At 35.6% G+C, this 12,494-nt stretch overlaps 1 protein-coding gene across 1 annotated transcript in view; it reads left to right on the plus strand.

Annotated features, from left to right (window-relative positions):
• Positions 1–12,494, plus strand: part of ttyh3a (tweety family member 3a) — a 158,518-nt gene that overhangs the window by 117,938 nt on the left and 28,086 nt on the right. Inside the window, exons 9-10 of the mRNA XM_056453943.1 lie at positions 7,833–7,925; positions 10,336–10,428. Of these exons, the coding sequence (XP_056309918.1) occupies positions 7,833–7,925; positions 10,336–10,428 (186 nt within the window). The remainder of the gene's footprint in view (positions 1–7,832; positions 7,926–10,335; positions 10,429–12,494) is intronic.

A 12,494-nucleotide genomic window follows, 5' to 3' on the forward strand; every position in this document is an offset into this window, starting at 1 on the left:
TTAATTTACAATGATGAAGAGCAAAGGGGTTGGTGAATTACTGAGAGATTTCAGCTGCTGTCTTGGCTTTCACTGCCTTTCTACACCTCCCTTTCTTCATGTTCAATACTTTTTCCCTGCATCATTTCATTTTATTACATATAACTTAATTTGTAAACTAATTAATAATTATAATAATTAATCTTTGCATATATAGATTTCTTTGGTTATTACCAACATCTGGCGAAAATTTCAAGTCAACAGCAACTTTACTTATTTCCCCCACTGTATGAATAAAATGGTTGGCTCACTGTTGTTTGTCAAAATAATCACATAAGAATGTATATAACTGTCTTTTTGCGAAGAGAAGCACACAGTTTTGATACATTATAAATAGATTAGGGAAATGTCCTTGAGCCGGAATTCGAACTCAGGGCGCCCTGACGTGCTACAGCACCAAATGTCAGCGCGCTAGCTACTAGGCCATTGCGCCGACAGATTAATTGTAATTAACCTTAATCTGCAATGCGTAACTGCGCTCATTTTTGAGATTGTTTTAGAACTTCCTATTCAGTTGCATATGGGATAAATGATTAGGAATAATAAATGGCAGAAAATGGTTAAACTACGTGCTCTACAAACAGGTGTGTTCATGACTATACATAAAAAGCAGAATAATATAATAAGAAAATATCAGTTTGTAACATCAAGCAGCATAACGAGCTGTTTTTAACATCTAAAAGTTAATGGAAGTGAATGAGACCGGAAGTCTCGAGCCAAAAGGATTTTAATGGCTGCGCCTGCTCGAACATGAAGAATGCTAGAACAGCAGTGTTTTACAAAATAAGCAAGGCACTTAAACAAACAAAAAAACATTTGTGGAAAACACAGTGATCAAAATGAGAACTGCAATGATTACAGCATATAGTTGTGTTATATTTGTCGTGATAGTTATTGTTTATAGCTTTAACAAACCTTTAAGTCTGTGCATTTTTCATGAGGAGCTCTATTTGCACAGGAGACCATTAATGAATTAAGGATGCAGCCTGAGTAGGCAGTTGTCTGTGTGAACAATAGGCACTGAGGCATCTCGCTGGGATTTGGAACGCAGCCAGTCTCTTCCCTCTGTACACTCGATTTCAGAGGAAGTGGCGCCCCTGCTTCATTTGTCCCTGTACATTTACATTCTCCTCATTGCGAGCGACTCGATGGAAATGTGTTTTCCTTTGGATTCCCGCCTCTCCTTTAATGGATGGAGTCAGTCTCCAGGTCTATATTTGAATAATGCATTGGCATAATTCAGACAAATCACAGCTCTTAACTGATCATGATTGATGGATTAGGCCAGTGGCGGCTTCATTGTCTTGATGTCGTTTAATTTGAATGAAGGCTAAAGCCCATATGGAGATTGAACGCTGCACTTTTGTCAGCTCATGTCTCTAAATGAAGTTCCTCCGCTTCTCAGGCTGCATACAGATCAGCTGAGCCTGAGACGGCAATTCGTTGAAGTGGATATTGATTTTAGGCTTAAAATGTCACCTGGGAACATCTCATGTGAGATTTTGTGGAGTTTGGGACAAGCGTGTTATGCATATACCTCAAAAATCAGAGCTGTTTTGCTGTTTAATGTACATTTATCTTCGAAGGGGCAGAAGATTGAATGTTTCTGGAAAAAAGTCTCTCTTGCTTATCAAAACTCCATTTATTTTCTATAAATAAATACTGTAAAAATTGTATTTTTCGAAATGTTATCACAAATTAAAGTTGGTTTTCTATTTTAATATAGTTAAAAAATATTATTTGTTCTTATGGTGCCAAAGCTAGTTTTCGACAATTCAGAGGTTAACAATTTGAAGGTCACCTATGAGGAAAATCAACGTTTGCAAAGTGTTTGGGCAGAGCTGTGTGCAGGTTAGAGCTGAGGATCTTTGCCTGAACCTGACGGGTTCGGGTGAGTTCGGGCTTAATTTCTATCATTTTAAATGGGGTCGGGCCAGGCTCGGGCTTGCACAGTAAATGATCAGTCATGTGATTCATTTCGATTAGAGCGAGAAAGTAATCAAATCTTGGCTGGTGGAAGATGAACAAACAATCTACCCAAAACTTGCAAAATTAGCCAGATCAGTACTATGCATCTCTGCCAATAGCAGCAGCAGTGAAAGGGTGTTCAGTGCTGCTGGATGCACCATCAGTAAACGCAGGACTGCGCTAAAGCCATTTACAGTGGATTCAATAATGTTCCTCCACAAAAACACATAGCCTAATCTTGGTGAGTAAAGGATTTTCAAATTATCACTAAATATTTACTAAACCATAAATGCATAATGTAGACAGAGTATATAGGCTAATGCTGGCATTATTCTTTTATTATTCTGCTTCACTGTCGCCTTAAGGCCAGATTGTGAAGAGAAGTGGCGAAACAAATCCCTCAGAGCCTTTATCTTAATTTCGTTATTTCCAAATACCCATCATAATTTAGAATTCATTTTAATTTAGTTTGTTTGGAAAGACTTATTTTTATTGGTATGTTGGCCAATTTAAAGGCTAAGTGTATGTACCAAGGGCTATTTAGAGTGCTGAGATGTTACGATGTTACAGAGGATCTCTAAACAACATTTGTGTGTGACTCATCATTTCAGAAAGGCTTGAATAAATACATGAAATAAACTTACTTGGTGTTTTTGACTAATGAGCTGTTTTTGAGCTTCATGCGTGTCAGTCTATCACTGACTGCTGTTTATCTGATGTAACGCATGATGAGAAGCAGACAGACACATGGGAACGGTGGGTGGGGAGAAGCAGCTCAGTTGTATTTACAGCCACAAGCTAAATTCCAAATCTATACTCAGACACCAAAATGGGCAAATTCTAGAGGCTATAATAAATGATCTGATCTGTATTTTGAGCTGAAACTTTACAGACACCTTCTGGAGACACCTAAGGCTTAAGGTGTAAAAAAGTGGCCTTTAAAACAATTTTCATTGCATATTAAGGCATCCTCAAATTTCCTGCAATTCATTTATTCTAAATGTATCATCATGTTATTAACAGTAATGTAGGTTTTTTGATTCTTAGGGGTTTTTATACAAGTACAAAGCTGTTCTCAATAAAAATAACAATGATCACAAAATAAGAAACTGAAACTAAAAACACATCTTAATAATCTTTTCAACAGAATAATTCAGTTAAGAATTGACAGATTCCATCAAAAGAGTTAGTGATTTTCTCTTTTTTGTGTTGTTTCTGTATAGTTTAAGTATAATGGAAAAACAGCAGTGTGTTATTAAAATTAAGAAATGATGTACAGATTGAAGTTACACTTTTTTTACCTCAATTATTTAAGACACAAAGGGCACCTATTTGACCCCTTTTTCAAGATTTAAGATAAGTCTTTTGTTTCTCCAGAATGTGTCTCAGCTCAGAAAGTTTCAGCTCAAAACACCCATCAGATTATTTATTATACCTTTCAGACTGTTGGATTTTCTGCTCTAAACACAATGTTGCTGTTTTCGTTGCCTGTATCTTTAATGCTAGTTCTCCCATCACACCGTTCCCATGTGCCTGTCAGACTGTGCCTCAATTTTTGCCTTAGCTACATCAGATAAACAGCACAGTGACAGACATGAAAGAAGCAGATCTCACGTAACATTTGTGAGAAATCCTACAGTAAAAACTTTCAAACATGCTTTCAAAAGATTTGCATTTTCAGGTCCGCAAAACACTATTGTCATATAAATGAACTGCAGAAATGTGTTTCAAGGTTTTCTACATTTATTTGAAAACAATGTTGTGTAAACAACCCTCAGGCAGCATGATGTTGGTGACATTTGTTTCACGTAATTCCTGCTCACAACATTGAGCCTGCACTTGCTGTTGAGCAATTCCATAATTATTATGCATTCCAAAATTATTATGAAAACAAACAATAGTCCAAGTGTAGTGAGTTTTTGGCATTTAAACATAAGTAATATTTCTACACTGAAAAGTAATGACAGGACAATCAATCAATCAATCAATCAATAAATAAAAATAGTTTTGTCTAAACTAATTTAAGCATCATATTATCTAAGTATTTCCCTTTAGATAATAACTACATTTGGATAACAAATGTAGTCAAAAACAGCTGAACCTTTCTGAAAGGCACTTTTGATCAACTATATTACAAAATTGTTTGGTATTTTAGTATAAATGTGTATATTTCATAATATATATGAAGCTGATCGGTCTAGTTCTTGTCATTCTAGTCCAGTACTCGTGCCATTCTTTCAACTACGAGTGCCTGGAAAGCTCCCAATATCCATGCGCAAGCCGCGCGCCTCCATTGGAAATAACGAACTTGCTCGCGCAAAAGATGTCACAATATGTAAACAATATGTCAACGGCCCTAAGTTAATAGCCTCAGCTGTAGTTAATTCAGTGCGCGTGCATATTAACCTTGCTGTACAAGCTCGGGACCTTAAACTAGGGCACAGTTGGCATAACTTTAAGTTGCAGCAGTTTTGTTCTGTACAGAAGCGCAGTGTTGAGATGCCTCCACGATGAATTAACCAAGACAAATTAAAGCACGATTAAAAGTGAAACCGGTTAATCGTTGCATCCCTACAGCAAACTTGCTTACTTTCTTGGTCACATCCATAATGCATGTTTATTTTCCTCTTTTAAAATATAAAATAACAGACTAATATTTATCTGATCCTTTAACTCAGTGGTTAGTAGTTTTGTTCGAATGTTATATAACATGTACTTTGTAAATTTATGTTTTAAGCTTTTACTGCATGTCACATCCATAACGCAGGAATTGCTCTGTTGCCTGTTATATTCTGTTAAGTTGCTTTCTAGCACTTCTGCTTACAAATAACAACATATTCAAAAGTCCTCCTCTAAGCTCTGTTAAAGAAGAACATGTTGTACTTTCACAGCCTTTTTCTCGTTGAATGTCAGCACATTATTCCAGCCTTTCACTGTAGATCTGTTGACAGACAAAGCTGACACCGTGCCCATTTGGCATCTCAAATATTCATGCTTTCAAGACCCCTGCTCTTGAAATGCTCCGTGGGCCGTGGCACACTTTAAAATGTTCTAAATGGCCGAGTGCAAGAGCTTGGACTGACTCTTTCTGCTGGGTGTAAATGCAGTGTTGCATTATTCAATCTGCTCTCACTCGTGCTCCAGCAATGATAGTGGAGAGATTGTGGGAGTGTGTACTACTGCACTGGGCTCCAAATGACTCTGACAACCCTGTTTTTATTATATGTACATCATTTAAGTTTGTTTTTTGGCATCTTTCACCATACAACTTCAGAGTATCCGCACCTACATCCCCCCCAAAAATGAAAAATAACAGCCAAGTGTTTCCTCAAAACATTACTGTAGTGATTTGTATAGGAAAGGATTCAGTATTGTAGTGTTAAATTTTTAACTACATCCAATGCTATTCAAAAATTTGGTATTAATTGCAAAGATTTTTTTTCTTTAAGAAATGAATACTTTTATCCAGGAAAGTTGAGTCTGTTAATTCTGAGAGTAATTAAATAAAAAAAAATAGTACAAAGGATTTCCACTTCAAAAAAACGGCTGCTTTTTTAAGTGTTAATCATTGCGGAGTCCTAAAAAAAATAAAAGACTCCGGTTTTACTGTAGAACAAGTGTTTTCAATACTGATGATAATTCTTATGCATCAAATCAGCATAATAGAAGGATTTCTGAAGGATTATGTGGTAGGGCTGGGCGATTTGGCCTAAAATCAAAATCTCAATTAATTGAACATTTTAACTCCATTGCGATTAATTACCGAATATTTTTGATGTATTTATTTTATTTAATTTTTTTGCTCTCATAGTTCACTGACAAGTTTATTTGCCATCTCAAGGCATCTCTGGCGCAGCTTCTAATCATTGTCAATGTAGTGCAAAGTAAGGCTCAAGAATGAGTCCATCGTCCTACTTGACCAGAGATCAGATGTGGCTGCAAAGTGGCTGCAGAAGTAGAAATTAGCCACAGCCTTTAACTTAGCGGGGACACGTGATGCGTAGGGAAAGAAATGGAAAAAATCGTCCTGGAAAAATTCGATCAATTATAAGTTCTGACTGTCAGTTTTGATTACTTTTCAATTAATCGCCCAGCCCTATTATGTGGTGTAATGGTGCAGAAAATGCAACTTTGCCATGGGAGGAATAAACATTTAAATAATTTCTCACAATTTTACACTTTATTAATATGCAACACAAAATCAGAGATACATCAGAAATAGTCATACAGATGGATACTGAAAAGATTAGGGAGAGGAAGGAGAAAAAAGAAAGGCAGGCATTTGCACAGTGTTATTTTACAACAATATATATCGTGTTGAAGTTAAAAAAAAAAGAAAACGGGAGTGGGGGGGTTGGGAGATGTCTGTCATACTTATCGTGTATATAATGTGGCTGTTTACTAAATCTACGTTGTATGTTTAAAGTTGGTTATGTATAATTCTAAGTATTGGGTTCCATCTTGCTTCAAATATATTCATCTGGAGTCTAAGGCAAGAAGTTATTCTTTCCATTTCATAAATTTCTCAATTTTTTAAATCCATTGTTTATACGAAGGAGGGTCTTATCTGAGCCAGTTAGACATAATAGTGCAGCAGAAAGCATTGTTTGAAATTAATAAATAATTCTTCTTTCCCCCATGGTTTCAGGCATCACCAACGGAATAACAATACAAAATATATCTCCAAATACCTTATAGATATCATTCCAGAACTGTTTTAGTTTTGGGCAATACCAAATGATACAGTATGAGAGTGGTTCATTAAATGATCACCACATTCTCTTCAGCATCTGTTAGATGTAGACATGGGCCGGTATAAGATTCTGACAGTATGATAACCTTGGAAAAAAATATCACGGTTTCACAATATTGTAATTACCGCTTTAAAATATGTTCTTTTTAAATGCAGTAAAAAAAAAAAAACCTTTTTCCCTATTGAAATATATTTTATTTTAACATTTTAAGTATTTTGAAACCGTAAACATGTCAGGCTAAATAACTCAAATAAATCATTGAATTCTGCGGTTTTCATTCATTTCAAAAACACAATTTACTTTAAAACTTTAAGCATCTTTGGATATCTTTATTTTCTTTGGATATAAAGTAAGCCATTGTTCAGGTATACAGCATGCTTGGATGTTGGTTTATAAGCCATTTGTTTTTCAGATGTTTCCTGAGTTAAGGGCTCACCAGTAGCTTTTGATCTGCGGGGTCCTTTTCTGCTGGGGATTTAATTGGAGATACTAAAAAAAAAAAATTGTTGTAAAAAATAAATATCTGTTGTAAAAATAAATTATGAATACCTTAGGAATGGTATATCAGCACATTTTAACGGTTTTAAACCTTGACTTTTGAAAACCGTGTTAAACTTTATAATCGTCCCATGCCTAGATAGATGAGCTTATTCTTATCTTTACTACAGTTTGTGGAATGATTTTGTTAATGTCTTTTTAAATGTATTTCATCTTTAGCTTTTCAAATTTTCATATAATAATAAATATATTTATTTTTTTATTTATATCACTTTACAAAATAAAAATACATTGATTTATTTATTTGTTTATTTATTTATTTATTATTATTATTTTTAAGCAATATAAAAACTAAAAAAAAAATATTTACCAAGATTAAGAAAATGCCGTCTTGGTGCCCTTGCTGGAAAAAAAAACTTTAAATAAAAAAATGAAATGAATAAAGCGCATACAATATTTAATTTACAGGTGTAAATGTAAAAAAAATATAGTGATTTAAAAAAAAAAACAGACAAATACATCTGAGAAAACATTTATAGCCAATTTGTTAATGCTTTCTGTCTTGTTTTGTAGAAGCTGTCAGGAAGTCACAAAGCACTGGTGGAAATGCAGGACGATGTGTCAGAACTACTGCGATCTGCAGTCAGAGAATACCCCAAAACAAAGGTGAGTGCTTATTTACAGGTCTCTACGTGTTTCATAGAATGTATGCAGTGTGTACGGCCCGTTTCCCGCAATTCATGATGCACAAATGTCCAAAAAGCTTGCTGATTCTTTTGTAGTGTCCGTTTAGTGTGTATGTTTGTGTTCTCCCCTTGGGCCTCTGTCATTGTGCAGCATCTGTGTGTGTTTTGGACAAAGTGATGGCTGACGTTCTCCACATGAGAGAAACCGCTGAATCAATGGAAATATTTCACCCTTAGAACCAGCCAAAATCTGATTGCCTTTGCAGATTTATAACCAAAGAAAACAGACCCCTTTCTTTGACATCCTTTAGTGCGATTGTTTGTGTTTGTATTTAGTATTTCTGTTGTGTGTTAATCTCAGAAAGACTCCATAAAGACTTACAAAAGTGAAATATAGAATGTAGATATTAGCTTTGTTTCCTTACACCTATTTTTATGCCAAGATGCGCATACATTTTGAAAATGGGCATAAAAAAACATATTAAACATAAAACATATACAACTGAGTAGGATAAACTTTTTATTCGATAAGAAAAGATGCGCATAAACTACGATGGAAACACTTTTACCGAACAAATTCCATTTTGCGTATTAAAACAAGTCATGTGACTTTGTTTTAAGAGATCATGTGATGATAATTTTTGTGTGAATGGACAAACCAAGCGGCTGGCCACATTGGTTTGGTCATTCTAAAACACCTTAGCCATTGCAGTATTAGTGTTATTATATTATTAATTACCTTCAGAATTGTTAAGAGTGTCAGTGCTTGGCGCCTAATTCCTTCAAATGTTTTCATTGCATTTGTCTTCTGGGGTGTGAGTAATGTATTAAATAAAGGAAAGATTCACGCTGCTTCTCCGTTTTTACTTTTGATATTTGGCACCAATTAATTAGGAAGTGGCAATTTGGATGGAAACACTGCTTTATTCGCACGTCTTATATGCGATGTTCCAGTTTTGCACATACATTTAATTGGATAGATTCATCTTTGGATAGAAACATAGCTATTGATTATAGTGACTCTGTTTAGATGTTTGATGTTCCTTCATTGACTTACTTGGAAAGGAATTGTTTGACTACTCTACTGAATGAATGATTCAGATAATCAAAGACTTGTTTCAATACTAAATGAGTCTTTGGGATCCATTTTAAAGATCTAGGCGCAGAGTCTAAAGTAAATGGCGCAAAAACATTAAGGGCGTGTTTGAATCTGAAAAATACGGTTTGCGCCACTGTGCATGATCTAACAGGGTTGTGCTTACTCTCTTAATGAGTTATGGGTTAATGAGAGTCAGTTGCGTTGTGCCATGGCGGATTTGCTATTTACATGACGGAGTTTGTAAGTGGAAAAAATGAATGCTTCACTAGCGAGAAAACGGTTAAACAGACCATCTGCAACACGAGGATAAAGAATAAGTGTCCTCCATTTGGCCTCTTTACTTTCTCTTTACTCCTTCACTTTTGTGGATAAGGAAATGGTGCTGTACGCATGAAGATATCCATTAGTCTGCATATTTAATTTAGTTTAAGCGCAAAGATTTGTTTCAAAACCATTTCTAAATTCAGTTCTAATTTCTAGCAAACGAATAAATGAACAATAATTATGAAGTGTGGTCAAAAAACCAAACACACTTCCTATTCTTTTGCCCCAAATGGTCATGCAGACTTCTCCTAAACCCGACAGATGGACAAATCTAAACTTGTTTTATTAAACGAATATAAATATGCATATAATATATAATACTACTAATAATAACAACATTATACAAAAGCAAATTGTCAAGAATAAAAAAATAAAAAAAAACAAGATGAATAAGGCATGAGGGCAGTGTTTTATATATAATTATGTAGAAAATAATAATATTTTAATCCTTTAATTATTTTTCATTTGTAAAGATATTTTACATATTGCTGTACATTGCTGTGCGTGTAAGGCGCACAACTGACATGCTCTGTGCTGGACTTTAGACCTGCTTTCAGCTGGTCAATTATGTGGTCTATTTTAGTTCCTCAAAATAGCAACACGCCAACAATGCGCCTTAACACACCCCCTTTCTAGACCAGGACACCCATGAGTCCACAAAGTGGTGCAAATGGTTTTACTATTTAAACAACGAGGCGTAAAGCGTAAAAAATTGGATTGTGCTGGTCTGAAAATGGCAACGCATCACGCCAAACATGTCTTGCACCTTATTGTGCCGGGTGTATGATAGGGATCTTTGTGTTTAATAAACGTTTTCAGACTTATTTTTGATCAAATAAACAGCCTTGATGTGGATAAATGGTACAGTATGTTTACATGGCAATGAGGTAGTACATTTCTGAAAGTCACACTTTGAAGCTTTTCCAAAAGTCTGTATTTTAATTTTTCTCTCTCTCTTTATTTGCAGGGTAACCTTGAGCAAATTCAAAGAGGCTTGAACACCACTGAAGCTGGACTACATCAGCTCACTGCCCTAGTGGATTGCCGCAGTTTGCACATGGTGAGAAACTTTTTTTTTTTTTTTTTTAAATCATCATTTTACTCATGGAGTTCTATACTGACCCAGAGGTCTGGTTTAAATTTTCCTCTACTCTACCCACAGCCCATTTACAAATAAACACACACATATGGGGAAACCCATAAAAGAGACCACTTCATTCTCTGTTTCTTTAGATTTACTGAATTTTCTAGGTATGGCTTTCAGTAAAAAAGTGTTTGTTTTTCTTTTAATAAAGGTTTGATAACCTTTCTTCAAATAAAAAATTGTGGGTTTTTTTTTTGTTTGTTTGTTTGTTTTTTCAGAAATTGATGACTACACTGTAAAAAATAAATCCGTAAAATTTACGGTAAAAAAACGGCAGCTGTGGTTGCCAGTATTTTACCGTTAAAAATACGGTACAAACCGTAAAAGTCATTTCTAATTTTTGCTGCCGTATTTCATTAATTTATAGATATAAATTGTCTGTCTTTTGTATTACCAACATCTACATAGTCTGTATGCGTCCTAATGCCCCAGTATAGTGAAGGGGACTCTATACTGCTCAGTGAGTGCCATCTTTCGGTTGAGATGTTAAATCGAGGTCCCGACTCTCTGTGGTCATTAAAAATCCCAAGATGTCCTTTGAAAATGAGTTGGGGTTTAACCCCGGCGTGCTGGCCAAATTTGCTTACTGGCCTCTGTCCATCATGGCCTCCATAATTGGCATAATTGTCACTGTCTCCTCTCCACCAATCAGCTGGTGTGTGGACCAGTACAACATGGCTGCCGTCGAGTCATCCAGGTGGATGCTACACACTGGTGGTGCATGAGGAGATTCCCCTCAATGTGTAAAGCGCTTTGAGTGTCCAGAAAAATGCTATATAAATGTAATGAATTATTATTGATGATGAGTTGTTTGAGTTTCTTGTTGCATCCATTTGTCAAATGAATGCTAGTTCACGTAAATCAAAATCTTGTTCTAAAATGTAATAATGTTAATTGATGACGACAAACTGAACACCAGTACGAATATGGTTGGAGACCCCTGCTCAAAATGACAACATTTTAATTTTAATTTAAGAAGAAATATCATTAATAGTTTACGAAAAAAAAACTAATTAATAAATTGTAAATCCAGAGAAATTGTTAATAGTTCAAATATGGTCATAGTGGTCTTTTTTTCCCCATGGCTGTATAATCTGTGTTTCCATCTGCTATCAGCTTTAAAACTTACCATCTCTTCCTGCAGCAGTCTAAAGCTTGTCCTGTTCTCCAGAATGAGGTCTGATATTTCAGCTTAACTAGAGCTCATTCTCAGGGCAGGAGAGACACAGGCCTGTTGTCTGGGTGGTCCTGGAAGTGCATCTCCTTCCCACGAGAAGAGAAAGTAACAGATAAAGCAGGGACTTTTTGGAGATGTTTTGTGCATTATTAATGGTGTTTTCATACTGCAAAAGCAATAACACAGTTCACAGTCGGAGTCGTACATCTGGGTTGTGTGTGTGTGTGTGCATGTGGGAGAGTTTGTGTTGGAGATGCAGAGCAGCGCCGGCAGCAATTACTAACAGAGCAGTTTTGCAGTTAATAATGACAGTAATTTGGAGGAAGGAGACGCTGGTGTGGTTCTCCTGATAGCAGCATGTTGTAGGGCTGGTCGCGGTTGTGTCGACATGTATTATTGAAAAGCCTTGTTTCTCTGCAGCATATGGTGCCGTCTGCTGCAGGAAGCTCTCAGTTAGACTGTCTAGCACTGGATATTTTCATCATTTTCAACATTTTGACTGATTTTTTATTTATTTTTTTTCTGAAAACAACACAATATTTTTCACTTTTCAAAGTCACTGGTGAGATACTCTGTTAAGTACGGGAATAGGACGGTATTTTGTATTAGCTATGGCTGAGTGTTTATTCACTGCTTAATGACTATAAGGGAAGGCACTTTTCTTTCGTCACTTTGTTTGAAGGAAAGACAAGAGGGTAAAATTGTTGATTTTATTACAAATCTTTATCTTTGGTTTAGGTAAAAGACCGCATAATATTAGATAGCGTGCTTTGTTTTGTTTTGTTGTTTTGGCCTTTTGTTCCCT

Source organism: Danio aesculapii, chromosome 3 (assembly GCF_903798145.1).
Source record: "Danio aesculapii chromosome 3, fDanAes4.1, whole genome shotgun sequence".
Lineage (NCBI taxonomy): Eukaryota > Metazoa > Chordata > Actinopteri > Cypriniformes > Danionidae > Danio > Danio aesculapii.